Source organism: Ambystoma mexicanum, chromosome 8 (assembly GCF_040938575.1).
Source record: "Ambystoma mexicanum isolate Mex_15411 chromosome 8, UKY_AmexF1_1, whole genome shotgun sequence".
Taxonomy (NCBI): domain Eukaryota; kingdom Metazoa; phylum Chordata; class Amphibia; order Caudata; family Ambystomatidae; genus Ambystoma; species Ambystoma mexicanum.
This window is the reverse complement of record NC_090929.1, coordinates 20,411,850-20,427,413: the sequence shown is the minus strand read 5'-3', so window position 1 is coordinate 20,427,413 and position 15,564 is coordinate 20,411,850. Positions and strand designations below refer to the sequence as shown.

General features: G+C 46.2%; 1 protein-coding gene across 2 annotated transcripts in view; it reads right to left on the bottom strand.

The window, feature by feature from the left end:
* The window catches only part of ODF2 (outer dense fiber of sperm tails 2), a 1,029,707-nt gene that overhangs the window by 847,448 nt on the left and 166,695 nt on the right, over positions 1-15,564 (bottom strand). Inside the window, exon 5 of one of the 2 annotated variants that reach the window (XM_069609164.1) lies at positions 14,210-14,365. The exons of the other annotated variant lie outside the window; for it this stretch is intronic. Within the exon in view, the coding sequence (XP_069465265.1) occupies positions 14,210-14,365 (156 nt within the window). The remainder of the gene's footprint in view (positions 1-14,209; positions 14,366-15,564) is intronic. 2 annotated transcript variants of the gene reach the window in all.

The window sequence follows — 15,564 nt, the reverse complement described above, 5'->3', positions numbered from 1 at the left end:
ATTCTGCAGCTGGTGCAAGTACAAGTATTTAGACCTTTTACTATGCAAAACACCAGAAGTGTTATCTTTTCTACTATACCTGGCCAATCTGGGGCTCCGGTGGGAACAATTAAGGGCTATTTGGCGGCGTTATCCATCTTTAAGCGCTTGTCAGAGGAATCTTCATATTTCAATATCCCCACTGGTGACAATTTCTAAAGGGACTCCCCAATGTGTTTCCCCCATATCCTATCCAGGTTCCAGTTTGGGACCTTTATCTGGTATTAAAATGTCTTATGTGTGCACCCTTTGAACCACTACATTCATGTCCGTTAAGGTTGCGAACATTTAAAACCATTCTCTTGGTGGCATTAACCTCAGTCCGTAGAGTGAGTGAATTGCAGGCACTGTCATTCAAGCCACCCTTTACTATCTTCTACTAGTGTTAGGGTCAGAAGTAGAGTTTTAGGACACGACAGCGACTTGACTATTTATTTGATATCCTGATGTTTTTCTTAGACTTCTTTGAGGCAGGGAAACCCCTCTTAGTTTTAGGGGTATAGCCTGTTTTTCCAAGCCATTACTGGTAATAAAGGTCTATAACCAAAACAATGTCACCTTTGTGCATGAGCCTTACTTCTGCACCCTTACAACACATATAATCGTTATACAAGAAAAGGAAAAGAGAAAACACCACACTTCCAGGTAAGAAAACGATGTAAATGAAAGGGTGCCACATTTTATCAGGTAAGTAGAAGCAGTTTCAAGAAGAGTTAGAGTTCAAAAAGAGTGCTTCCTAGGAAAGAAAATGCGTAAGCCTGCATGCAAACAGTTTTCTCATCTAGGCTAAGAAGTGTAAGAGAAACCAAGGGGACAAATTGTGCTGATTCTGGTCTTTGTCTGGTAAGTGGAAACTTTCCCAGTGGAGTGACATCCACATAAGACTCTTGATGATGAAGAGGAGGCGCACTGATGAAGAGGCAAACAAGGGAGGAGCTCACCAGCTGTGCAGGAGAGCCAAGAGAGCAATGCTCTGGGACTTCAAAAGCAGTTCTGCAGCAGGCCGTTTTCAGAGGCGGTCGCTGTGCACCTTCTTCAGTGACCATCAATGGCTTCAGCAGAGACACACTGGTGCAGGAGGGACCCCAAGACCCTTGGGAAGGATGGTTATTAAAGAGTTGGCGTTTCCCAGGTCGAGGGTCTGAGTCAGATGCAGAAAGGCGAGTCAGCTGCAGTTGGGAGTAGTCAGCGATGCAGGGTTCCCATGTCCTTCTCTGGCACTGGATACAGCCTCTGAGGATGGGGTCCGCTTGGTGAGACCACAACTAAGAACAAATATTAAAGACAGGCTGAAGTCACACTGGAGAGGATCCAGCCACAGAAGAGGGACAATGAAGGTGAGTTCAGTGGTGCGGTTGCAGGATCTGAGGCAGCACAGGCCTCTGGATCTTCGCAGTCAGGGGAGATGGAAGCAGAGAGCTTGCCGGATGTCTGGCATCAACATTTTCTGGTCAGTTCAGCACAGAGTCTCTTCAGAGTCCTAACAGCAAAGAACAAGTTACTTTCTTACCTTGTAACGTTCTTTTGATGGAATGTTCCTCCAACGTATTCCTTATCTTTGATGTTATCCATTCCAGCTTGCTGGCCTTGGATATTTTTTCAGTAGAGGGCGGTGCGTGTCGACGTCCCTCAAGTTGGTGTCCCTCGACAGCCTCCGTATCGGCGCTGACGTCATTGTGCGTATAAATAGACTCACTCAGCATCCATTGCTCAGTTCCGTTTTGAAGCTTAAAATCAGCTCTGCATGAATTGGTTATTGACCTTGAAGGAGCGTAAGCTGCAACTACAGGGGAAGTTTTACTGCAGGGATGGATGGGAGGGGCAATAAGAAATACGTCGGAGGAACATCCCATCGAAAGAACGTTACAAGGTAAGAAAGTAACTTGTTCTTCGAAGGGATTGTGTCCTCCGACGTATTCCTTATCTTTGATAGACTCCCATAGCAGTGGTGTAAAAATGGAGGTAGGAGTAAAATTGGAATGTTTCCCTTTAAGAATGTACAGAATGTAACACAGCTTTCCCAAATCTTGTCTCCTGGCTAGAGGAGGAATCCAGGCTGTATCATTTTGTAAAGGAATGTAAGGACGACCATGTGGCAGCTGCACAAATGTCTCGAATCGGAACCCCTCTTTGGAGAGCCGAAGAGGCTGCGATACCTCTGGTTGAATGAGCCCTAAGATGTTGAGGGGGTTCTTTCCCTGCCAATTTGTAGCATTCTAAAATGGTTAAATCAATCCATCTTGAAATGGTTTGTTTCATGATTGGCAATCCTAATTTGAGTCCTGCATAACCTACAAACAGTTGGTCTGCTTGCCTTATCCTAGCAAGTCTGCTGATATAAAAACTCAAGGCACGCCTTGAATCCAGCCTATGTAACCTCTCTTCCTCTTTCCCTGGGTGGGGAGCAGGATAGAACGAAGGTAAAGTTATTTTCTGCGTAATGTGGAATTCAGAAACCACCTTTGGGAGAAAATTAGGCTTCACTTGTAAAACAACCTTGTCTTTATGAAAGGTTGTATGAGGAGGTTTGCAAAATAGAGCTTGTAATTCACTCACTATTCTGGCAGATGTTAGAGCCACTAGGAAGACTGTTTTAAGAGTTGGAAACCTTAATGAACAAGAATGGAGTGTTTCAAAAGGAGTACCCATCAGAACATTTAAGACTAGAGTTAGGTCCCACAATGGAACTTGGAAGGCTTTCGGGGAAAAACAGTTAACCCTTTCAGGAATTGGATCACCAGGGGTATTTTGAAATATGAAGGCTCCTCCGCAGTGCGTTTAAAGATTGACAGCGCTGCGAGGTAACCCTTGATCGTACCAACTTTAAGGCCTGAATTTGCTAAGTAGAGTAAGACAGATAACACCATTGGTGTACTGCATGAAAATGGTTCAATATTCTTTTCTCTACACCAGCTGCAGAATTTGTTCCAACGGCAGCAGTATAAAGTCTTTGTTGCTGGCCTCCTAGCTGAAAGCAACATCTCCATAACGTCATCCGGGAGATGCCTATCCTTGTATCTCAACCTTTCAGAAACCAAGCGTGAAGGTTGAGAGTTCTGATGTCTAGATGGAGAACCTGACCTCCCTTCTGTGTGAGAAGATCCTCTCTTTGCGGAAGACGAATTGGAGGGCAGATGGACATGTCCAATCCGGGGCAATTAGGATCATGGTTTTCCAGAATCTTCTCAACCTCCTGATCATTTGAGGAATGACAGGGACTGGAGGAAATGCGTACAGAAGTGGAAACTCCCAATCTACTACGAATGCGTCCCCTAGAGCTCCTCTCGGGGGAAATTCCCTTGAACAGAACTGATCCCACTTCCTGTTGATGCTGGTGGCGAACAAATCCACTTGAGGGGTTCCCCAAAGGGCAAAGATCTCTTGAAGGACTTCCTGAGCTAGCTCCCCACTCGTGGGAGAATGTGCCCTGCCTCCTCAGAGCGTCTGCCGTCAAGTTCTTCTCTCCGGCTAGGTGAACTGCCGAAAGGGAAATTCCTTCTTGAATTGCCCAAAACCAGAGCTGCATTGCCTCTCTGCACAGTGGCAGTGACCATACGCCTCCTCTTTTGTTGAGGTAGTGCATGGCCACTGTGTTGTCCGTCATTTTCAGGACATTTTTCCCCTGTACTGATGGCAGAAAAGCTTTCAGCGCTAGTCTGATTGCTCTCTGCTCCAACAGGTTGATATGTAGTTCTATGCACTTACTCTATCAGAATTGTCCCTGGGCCTAATATGATAGCAACCTCGTCTGTTTCCTCCACCCTCCCATTGCTGTTTTTTTCCTCCCCACCATCCCTCCAGCACTATCTGAAATGTCGTCAGGTCTAGTATGATAGTCACTTGTTTTGTTCCTCCCCTCCCTTTCTGCACCCCTCTCCCTCACCTTTAGTTTTTCTCCAGCTTAACCAGAAATGTCATCAGGCCTAGTACGGTAGTTCCCTGTCTGTTTCCATTTCCTTCCCACTCTCCCCCTCCCTTCCTTATCTATGTCTTAGCTCTTGCACTATCTGAAATGTCTTCAGGCCGAGTACGATAGTTAATTTCACATCCTTACTGTTCATGGCCTGTAAGAATGTGGTTGTATTTTCCCTTGTTCCCTCCCTTGCCTTGAAGGGCTTTGAAGCACATTGTGTATAGGTGCTATATAAATAAACAATCATATCTTATCATAAACGATCATATCATATCTGGACACCGATGGAGACCAACGACCGCTGATGGTCAAGTCGTTGGCATGGGCTCCCCACCCCGTGAGTGAGGCATCCGTGACTAGTGTTCTCTCCGGCCATGGTTGCCAAAACTGTTCTCCTTTCAAAATGTTCTCCCGACAGGCCCACCACTGAAAGTCTCAAGCTACTCTGTCTGGAACTTGAAGGAGATCTGACATTCTTCCTGAGAATTGAGACCATTGGGTTCTTAGTGCCCACTGGAGGGATCTAATTCTCAGGCGAGCCTCTGGCACTAGGAAGATGCAGGATGCCATGAGGCCTAGCAACCTCAAAAAGTCAAAGGCTGGGAGATGTTGGGCTTTTTGAAAGACGTGGCTTTTCCCAGGGAAGTGTCCAGGACCGCTCCAATGAACTGGAGTCTCTGTGATGGTATCATCTGTGACTTCTTTAAATTGAGGGAGAAGCCCAGCTTGTGCAGGAAGTGGCAGACATAATCTAGCTGGATCTGAGCTTTTTCCGAAGATACTGCTCTAATCAACCAATCGTCCAGGTAGGGGTAGACGTGGATCCCTTCCCTCCTTAGACTTCCAGCCACTACCGACATTAGCTCGGTGAAGACCCTCGGGCGGAGATCAGCCCAAATGGCAGAACTCGAAATTGATAGTGAGAGTTGCCAATTGCGAACCACAGGTATTTCCTGTGTTTGAGATGGATTGGCACATGGAAATAAGCACCCTGAAGGTTTAGAGATACCAACCAGTCCTGAAGCTGGAGGGCCTGGAGGATCTGAGAAAGGGTTACCATCTTGAACTTGTCTTTCCTGAGGAAATTGTTCAATTCTCACAAGTCCAAGATGGGTCTCAGTCCTCCATCCTTCTTAGGTACTAGGAAGTAGAGGTAATACCAACCCTTGTTCCTCTCCGCTACAGATACCGGTTCTATGGCACCCTTCTCTAGCAGGTCTACAATCTCCTGCATAAGGAGCAGGACTGGAAGCTTCAAAGAGTTGTTCCCCGGTGCATGACTCTGAGGGGTGTGTAGGAAGGGCAGGCAGTAACCTTGGGCAACTGTTTCCAATGCCAAAGCATCTGACGTAAAAGCCTGCCATTCTGCCAGATGTTGAGTTAACCTGCCCCCTACTGGTGTCTTGTGAGGGTAGACCTCAGAGGGGTTTAGAAGCGGCTGATGCAGATGCCGAGGGTAAAGTGGTGTCTGCTGCTGTGGCTTTTGTATCTAGTGAATCGTTTCTGGCCCCTTTGAGCTGGCTGTCCTCTGCCTTTTCCGAAAGCGGAGTAAAAGCGAAAGGATCTACCCCTCCAGGAGGCTCCTGAGGGGCGATTCGGAGTCTGCCGGATTGCAGCCCCAAGAGATTTCGCTGCTGCCTTGGATGTTTGTAATCTCTCCAGGCTGTCATCAGCCTTCTTACCAAATAAAGAAGTGCCGTCAAAGGGCATGTTCAAAAGTCTGGCTTGTACATCTGGAGCAAAACCAGACGTCCGCAACCACGCAAATCTACGGATTGTGGTACTTGCCGCCATGGCCCTGCTGATACCGTCAGCAGAATCAATGCCTGCTTAAAGGGATTCGCACATTGCATCCTTTCCATCCCTGATGATGTATAACTTCCCTTTCTTCTCCTCTCCTTCCGGGAGACAGTCAGCCACAGATGAAGCACACTCCCGAAGTGTATGGCTGAATCTTGCTAGCATTCAAGTGGCGTTAATAGATTTAAGCGCCATGCTACATGCCTTCTTTGACATGGCATCAAATCTTTTATCATCCCTGTCCTGTGGAATAGTAGGGTATGCAGACCTACTATTTGATAAAGTTGCTGCCTGTACAACTAAACTCTCTGGAGTTGGGTGCTTGCTCAAATATTCAGGATCTGAAGCAGATACCCTGTATTTAGCAGAATGTTTCTTGTTTACTGCCGGGATAACCTCAGGAGTTTCCCAATTTGCAGAGATTTTTCTCTGCAGGGTAGTATGAAAGGGAACAGGATTCTCCTGTGGACCTTTATCTAAAATAACAGTAAGGTCATCCTGTTGAAATGAAGGTGGTGTAGGTGTAGACCACCCCATGAATTCAACTATTCTGGCCATCAGAGCTCTATAGGGGGTCTCAGCATGCTCCCCAGGATCTGGTTTAGCAAATTCTACTTCTGGAGAAGTATCTAAACCACTTGCCTCATGTAGAGTCCTGAAGGTCTTTTAACCTGTTCTCTTCAGAGATTAATTCCTCTGGCATGGGTGTTATAGTCCTTTGTAAACCAAAGGGTCTCTAGTGGTCAGAATCCTCCCCTTCCTCATATATAGTGGACAAGGCTCTAAAATAGTCAGACCTAGGATATGGTTTAAAATCCATTTCTAGAGCAGAAGGGGACAAACTGGTGGAACCGCTTCGAGACCTTGAACGGGAATGTTTCTTGTGACGATGAGGAGACGAATGTCTCAACTCTGCCGAAGAAACTTTCGAAGGAGTAGAAGTTTTAAGAGTCTTACCTCTTTCTAACTAACCCTTACGTTCCTTCAAGGCTTTCGACGTCATGGACATACAGTCCTCACATTCCGAACAGTCATGCTCCGATCCCAGGCACCACAAACAGATCCTGTGAGGATCCGTTAACGACATTTTCTTCCCACAGTCATGACACTTTTTAAAACCGGACCATGGGGGTCGATGGTTCGGATTAAGAAGCCATCGAATTTAGATGATATCTTCAAAGAATAAGCAGAATCTTCCTGAAGAAAGGAACTGAGCTTTACGTTTCCTTGGCCCACGAAGCGCAGAAAAACGGAACTGAGCTGCGGGCGCTGCACAAGTCTATTTATACGCACAATGACGTTGGCGCCGATACAGAGGCTGTCGAGGGACACCAACTCGAGGGACGTCGACGCGCAGCGCCCTCTACTGAAAAAACTTCTGAGGCCAGCAAGCTGGAATGGATAACATCAAAGATAAGGAATACGTCGGAGGACACAATCCCTTCGAAAGAGCACCCGCTTCTGGGACCAGGAGCATCAGGGAGATGAGGACTTCGAGCAGTAGTTGTGATCCATTTATCTCTATCAGATCAGGGAAAGGAGAGTCACAAAGGGATCGATCAAGCAGTCTAGAGAGGCAGAGAATTGCCATCTGATTCTTCCAAGTGTCAAAAGATCCTGGTGTAGAGCTTGTGAGGGCGTCATGAAGTATGCCACAGACAACAGACTTAAAGCTCAAACAAAAGATACTTATTAACTTAAATGTCAGGATGGTTGATTGCCTAACTTGGCCTATGTTAAGGTGAGATTTCACTACCTGAACGAAACTAAAGAAAGTCAGTTAGAGTTCGACTTAAAAGTCTGTTGATGCCCAAAACCGATCCTTGCCATCATAATTATAAATTAACCAATGTTTAGAGATGTCAAAGGAAATAGTGTTCAACTGATAGTTCGAAGCGTCTTCCAGCTCACAGCTTACTTTCAGCTCCCCTTCCCCAAGTTCAAGAAAGTTCCATGAAAAAGTCTCAAAGTTTATCTTTTCCCAGTTGAAGACAATGTAGTTCAGAATCAACCCCTGGGGGTCCCTTCCCCAAGTTTCAAGTAACACAATTCAAAAGCAAAAGGCATCTTGAGACTGTGCTCTCAAGACAAGCGTGGTTCCTTTAAGCCTCAGGGTTCCCGTCCCCAACTCTGAACTATGCCATTTATACTTGTTACGGTCTCTCCAAAGAAGAGACTCCTAACAAAACACCAGTTCAACCAGACCTTCTTTCTGGCCCACTTCGCCAGTCCGTATGCAGTGATTTCCTTAGGATGTTGCTCTGTGTCCTTGTGTTTCACTATGCACGGTCAACCCATTACAGGTCACGCAACCAGGGCCCGGGACTCCTTAGCGCGCGCGAGCACACACACAGGTTCCTTTGCACTTGCTCCAGTGCACCAGGTCACCTTCACTTAGTTCCTTTTATTGGCTTCTTGGCTTTGTGGCTGTTCTTGCAGTTCTCTGGCTTCTCATTATTAGACTTGTGGCCCTGCCACCAGGAGTGGCCCACCTGCTGCCCAGCTGTGGCCTTGCCGCACTGCATTCATTCATAAATGTTCACTATTTGACTCGTTTCCGATTTTAATACCCGACTTTGATGTTTGAATTAAATCGATGTGCAACCTGTGCTCAATTCGGTTCAGTGCTCAATGTGCACTTTTATTGTTCAGTTTTAAAGTTCTGTTCAGGTCGACATTCAGTGTACACCTTTTGGTTTCAATGTTTAAGTTTCTCTTTAGTTCAGTATTCAATGAGCATTTCATTGTTTATCTTTACTAACACTAAGACGGGTTCCTTATAAGTAGTCTTTCCGGTGCTTCTCAATAATCAAACGCCCATTTATGTGTGGCTTGAACTCTATATACTCCTATCGAGAGTTACTGATATTAATAATCATAGTAGAAGCTGCAAGGATTTGTTAAAGACCTAACCTGGTAGACATAATCACAGACAAAATACCAATCAATTCCAAATCCTGTTGCACCTTTTAACTCATTACGTGAAATGACCTGAACATACTATCCTTATAACCATGTATTTTAACAAACATAGCATCAGAGGCTAGTTCTATCAATATGCTCCAGTAGTGATTAGTGCTTGACACAAATGTATTCTTCAAAATCAAGTACTGAAGTCAGTTCCACTGGTAATTACACTTCAACACCAATGTATTCTTCCAATCCAAATACAAAAGTCAATTCCAACACGTTTAGCTTAGCATCCGACATCTGTGGATGCTAGTGAGCTTCTTCATGGTGAACTCATATAGATCAATCTTGATAAATCTTGCTTTACAATGTCGTTCGCATCTAGATACAGAATTCAGTGTCAAGTGATTTGTTTCTCCTCCCAACGCAGATGTGGATCTCTCTAACACCAGTTACTTGCAGAACAGCCTTCCAGCATGAATCAGTGTTTTCCTTAGAGGACAACTAGCATCCACAGATGTTGCTGTTGGATGCTAAGTGAAAGACGTGTCGGAATTGACTTTTGTATTTCGATTGGAAGAAAACATTGTTTTTCTTCAGTTCGGTATTCAATGAGCATTTAATTGTTTAAAGACAAGTATCTCTTTAGTTTGGTATTCAATAAACACACAGTTGTTTCCATATTACGGACCAGTGTTCCCTCGCGGTCCAGTCTTCTGTGCTTTACCAGTGCGAGCCTAGATCGCCTGCCTTGTGCCTCTCTCCGCACACTGGCAGCTTCGGTGCATCTATCGATACGTGGACAGCGTCCTCTCTGCTCCAGCTCCACTGCAGCTCCTGCTGCTCGCTCTGGGGGGGAAGAAAGGCTCCCAGGCTTGGGGAAAAAATAAAATACAGCCGACCCACATCGGGACCCCCCCTCCCCAAGTCCATTGGGTTAATTGCCAGCGTCCTGGCTTGAGCGGCTCCAGTCCCACCATGGATTCCTACGTGTACGCTGCTCCCTGTGTCACGCTCCTCTCTTTCTCATTCTGGCTAAGGTTGTGGGAGGAGGAGACAGGAGTGACACAGGTGGCATGATTGTTGCTAAAGACTTATCTGTGAGAAAATAAAGGAAAACCCCTATCTGAACCTATTACTAAGAGGAGTTTGCTGGCCTGAACTCAATACTAGCGATGTGTCAGAATGTAAGAAAAAGCTCACCGTCCTGTGTCAAAACCTATTTCCTTCCCTCACACTTTTAACTAAACTAAAAGGTTAGGGAGTCTTATTAATGCAGAAGAATGTCTCCCTTCTGCACAGCGGACTACGACGCCAGTAGTCTGGAGGGACTATTCGTGGACTACGAAACCAGTAGTCTGGAGGGACTATTCGTGGACTACGACGCAGTAGTCTGGAGGGACTATTTCCTTCCCCAGGTCGCAGTGCCTTTTAAAGGTCCCACACAGAGTACCAGAATGAAAAGTCTCAGTTTACAAATAAAGCAATGTTCCAACTCCAGAAAATGCCCCACTTTGCTTTGTCTTTCTGAGGCTTCTCACAATGTTGACAATACCAGGTGGAATGACTCCCTTCCCTTGGCCTCTCTCAAATCTTCAGTTGGCCGTGAGCCTCTCCAGTGGCTCGATTCTCAAAATGCCAAGACAATGACTCCCTTACCTTGGCCTCTCAGGTTTCTCACAAGGTACATATCGCCCGGGGGCATGTCTACCTTGCCCTGGCCCTACTGACCTGGTACACTCCCCTGCCAGGTACTACCACGTGGAAGATGCCCGTCCAATGAATTCCTTGGTTACAGGGGTAAATAGGGTCTCCTACCCTGTAGGTATCAAACTGGGTTTCTTGCGCCATCGCTGATGCACTTCTCTGCCAGGTATACCATGTCCCCACTTGTGGGTTCTTGACCCTGTCACATTGGTTTGATGTCTTTGGGTCCTAGGCCCATTTATATTGCTTTCTCGGATTCGGGTCCCAGACCCCTTCACATTGATTTCTTATTCTTGGGCCCATGATGTTCGCGGGCCGCCCCATACTTGCCGTGCGCTCCTCTGCACCAGGACCCTCTGCCTCTTCCGGCTTAGTTCGTCTGTTCATTCTGGAGCAGGTAGGGACACCGTAACTTCCCTGGGAGTCCAGGTCAGCAGCTGCAGGACCAGCTCCTTTGTCAGCGCTGTGGTTCCTTCGCTTGCGGTGTCTCAGGGGAGAAACTGACCCTTACTTTAGTCCTTCTCTTTTCATGTTCCAATGACTTAGATTATCTGTGTCTACTAGAATGTAGATCTTGGTTCTGCTGGGTATTCTTTATTACTCTTAGCCTCTCTATGAACTCATTATTGCTGCTCTCATCCTCAACTAGGTTATGTCTACTCTTCTTCATCCCAGTTTCTGCATATGACTCACATAACTAGTCCCTACTCTTCCTCGTCCCAGTACTTTTTAGGGAGGTCAGATCATTTACCCTACAGAGGTACATGGAAGTGTGTGGGATTATGAGACTCTGTGTAGGGTAGAAAGATGAGGGAGGTGGGGATATGTCTAGGGCATACCGCGTTCTTCCCGGACAGTCGTTCCTAGTAACAGAGGGATCCCTCCCCATGAGATCCACCCGCTGAATAGCACCCCCTTGGGGACTATTGAGTAGCAGCCTCAGCGCATTGACCCCCATGGGAAAGGTCTCCCCTAGAAGAGAAGGGACATCCAAGGATTTGTCACCAACAGCATTTTATTGTGTATGATCCTGTCTATACAGGAGTCATGGATCGAGCAAAGTTGCAGTCATGTTTTTGGAAGGTGAGATGAGCCAAAGCCATGATTGGGGAGGTGGCACGAAAAATGTGCTGATTCGTTGGCACGCACACATGAGCCCATGAGGCAGTGCATCTATTTTGTCATGCTCGGTCCAGGGCTAGGGAATGCCCAGTTACAACATTGTTACGCTGCCAACAGTGTATGTCTCACAAACGTAGATTGAATAAACTGCCTAGAGAACCTGAACAGGGAAACGCGTGGCCATGGAGCTGCTGAGTCAGCTTCCATTACGTTATGTGGAAGGTCTGCTGTAAGGGCGGTGTGGGCAGGCAAGCAAAATTGTGTCGTGAATGGTGTTGTCAAGCCATGCCCTCCAAGGCCAGATGATGCACCGGCAGGAAGTTCATATAAAAATCTAGGGTTCTGTGCTCTGGCCCACATGTTTTGGACAGATACTATGCCAGTGGTCCCCCAATCCATTTGTGCATAGTTCTATGGAAATAAACATCACTACCTTTTGCTGCATCATGTCGTATTTGGTTCATTAAGTTATTTATTGGAAGGCTGTGGGTTCCATTGCATCCAAGCACACCCCTGCATTGTGGAAGGGTTTATCGCACAAAGAAATGAATTCACACTGTACCAGACAGGCATATGCATATGCCAATCAGAACTATTTTAAGGTGATTATAGCCACCAGTTCTGGGACACATGCATCCAGTAGCCAAAAATGACCACTTACTCACACACAAACGGGTACAAGAGCTAGTCATGTGATTCCCCAGGTCTTTGAGACAAAGGCAGCCTCTATTTGTGCGACTACAGGAGGGGCGAGAAAAGGACCAAGCCACGTCAAATTGGTTGCACCATGAGAAACCATTTAACACAGGCTCTTAAAGTGTCACCACCAGCCTAACCACAAGACTATCATAGAAGGGGTACCTTCTCTGGGACACTATGGAACACCTTCTGTGAACCCCTGTCTTAGCAATCAAAGACTCCTTGGGCACAGCACAAAAGAACAGAGTCACACTCTCCGTCAGATTCGGGATTAAGCCTGGCTGGGAGAAAAGCAAAGTCCAAAACCCAGAAAATCCGGCAAAAAGTACAGGGGGCTACCACATATGGCAAAAAGAGGGCTTTCAACCCAGCAGCGTCTAGGGCCTCTGTGTCCAGGGTCCACTTCCTTATTGATCTACATAGCGTACATTTGGCGTAATAGGTGGCCACCAAAAACGAAGGTGCAAGATGCAGAGGAGAATAAGAATAAAGAGCATTAACCTTCAACCTATGACAGAGGAGACCATGGTAAAGAACTCAGCCCCCAAACAGGAAATGCTCGAGAATAGGACAGAAAAAGGTGACGGTATCAATGGTTTATCCATTATGCAGAGAGGTGAAATCTAACCTAAAGGACAGGCCTGGTATAGACCTTTTCTGCACAGGTAGTCATTGATTTAGCACTACAAGAAATTACTTTTTGGAACGCTACCAATGGATGAGGGCTGACGTGTAACAGTTCAGACAGAATGACAGTAAAACAGTGTTTGAATTGAAGTAAATACCGCCCTGATAAGCGTGGCATCTCGTGTTAGCAAGTTACATGAAATGGTCAATAAAATTAGCAAAACAAGCATTGGCCTAGCTGACAGGGCTTGGGTGGGAATGAGATAGGCATTTGCCAGGCAATGCCATAATGGTACCACCTGGCCTCAAGATGGCAACAGCTGACAATTGGTGCAATTACCTAGGCATATGATGAAAGTAACTGGCAAATGCCCATCTAATACCTACACACAGTCCCCGAACATCGAAACCAAGGGCTGCGGTGCACATGGTCAAGACATTTTTAGACCACCAGTAGCACATTTTCAGATAATTTTAAGCCATTACCTCAGCAGGCTGTTTAGAATTAACACTGGCAAGCCAAAGCTTAATCTTACTACTTGCTGGAACTAAGCTCAAAGAGATCCCTGGATGGTGTGTTTTGGGAGGGGCAGGTAGTCAGAGAAAATGGCCATACAGAGTAGCATCGGCATGACCAGTCAATGGGTGTTTAAAAAAGAAAATCAAATGCCCACAAGCTATGTGTACCTTCTCTCATGTCAACCCTCCGCCCCCTTGCATTAGTTTCAGCTTTTAGATGTGCTTAGGCACCACCTAAATGAAGAAATAAGAAAATGTTTATGATTCATGCGATTTATGTTGATATGGGTCAAGTGAATCAGAGAGGTGTGCACCGTTGTGTTCTCGTCATAACAAGACTGAGTGCTCACCCAGGGTCCCAATTTTAATAGCCTTAATTTTGCTATAATTTACACGTCAAACCGCTGCGTGACCCACTTCTATACCTCGTTAGGGGATACCATACAAGGACATCAGAGGGAGGACTGGGCCATGGGTCTGCAACCTTTGGCTCTCCAGATGTTTTGGACTACAAATCCCACCAGTCCTGGCCAGCACAGTCAGTTGTGAAGGATCATGGGAGTCGTAGTTCGCAGAGCCTTGTTCTAGGGCATTGCTAGAGGTTAAACACCAAAGTGAGGACTGGGAGAACGGTGCGCTTGGCAGGTGTGCTCATTGTCCATCTTATCACTCCTTGCAGCACGGGGAAGCAGGGACAGAAGGGACTTGTCCATTGAGTCTGCGCTCAGGGCATGGAGCAAATGCGACTAAAGGCACAGTCCTTTGGGTCTGACTTCAATCACATGGTGAATCTGTCACAGGAGCGGCCAATGGCCACACGGGTAACAGACAGGAGCGATTTGCAGTGCTTCGCATCTATCTGTTCTGACTTACTGACAGCGGAGAATCTTTACTCTGGACACTGCTTGATATTTTTTCCTTGTTGGTCACCCTCGGCTCTGGCATCTTTCCGGAAGGACCTGTGGGCCTCAGCAAGATGTCTGGGGCGGGCAAAGCTTGGTCTTGGTTCTTGATCACTGATTGTTGTTCCTGCGTATCCAAAGAGAACTTTGTTACAAGATCAGCTTTGGTTGCTTGGGGACGTTGCAGGACTCGACCTTATTTCTATCTCTTTATGACCTAGTTCCCTGCAATTCCACACACAGGACGAATCCTCTTATACATTGATAAACCTGTAGCGGACATCTATCAAAGCAGAACTTTGAACCCTTTGAAAGGTTGTGTGAAAGGAAACTGGGCAGGTCTTCATGATGCAATGACCAAACTAAAGCTAGGAGGCCGCAAACACGGCATCTGCCAACAAGGACCTGGCACACGCAGCACCCTGACACAGGCAACAACTCCATGGCTTTCACCTAGGCAGCAGAAGCTCTGCCTTGCTCTCAAACAAGGCATGCCAAGCAAACAAGACATGCCAAGCAAACACGGCATCTGCCAACAAGTACCTGGCACACGCAGCACCCTGACACATGCAACAAGTCCATGACTTTCACCTAGGCAGCAGAAGCTCTGCCTTGCTCGCAAACAAGGCATGCCAAGCAAACCTCTTCAGATTACAGCCACTTAACAGTGATATGACATGATATTTTATTTATATCGTGCTCATACACAAGTGTTTCAGAGCGCGACCAAGCAAAGAGAATGGAACATGAGAGAACAAAAATACAATCTTATTAGGCCCAGTGACATTGAGAACGTGCAAGAATCCATACTATTGCTTATTACTGCATCATTTTAGGTTAAGAATTTGCCCTTCAACCCCCACAAAAAACAAAACATAAAAACACTAAGTTATTCAGCCCCTATAAAACAAAAAACAAAAACACCTCCTAAATAAAACCATGCAAAACGCAGCCACAAGACTTGGAGTGAAGCAGAGCAGAGAAGTGACATAAATCACTAAGTGCAATACAATGAGAACTAGCCTTTGAATGATCACGGTCAATGAAATACTACAAAGACAGTGAAGGAAGAGTGGCAAGGCACTCAAGTCTCTCCACTGTGTATTGGAGGTGAGATGAGACTTGTGGTCCCTAGATTCCTTGACTACAGCAAGTGGCAAAATGGTGCCAGAGAAGACACATTATAGCGGTATTCAAATCAATAAGAATACACGTTTCACAGCCACTAGAACGAATGTCACCAAATGCTACCCCCTCTGCATTTCCCCACTTTGTGGTCAACCTTTGGTCTTTGGGTTTGCAGAGCTGCTTGCTCGTGCTGCACAA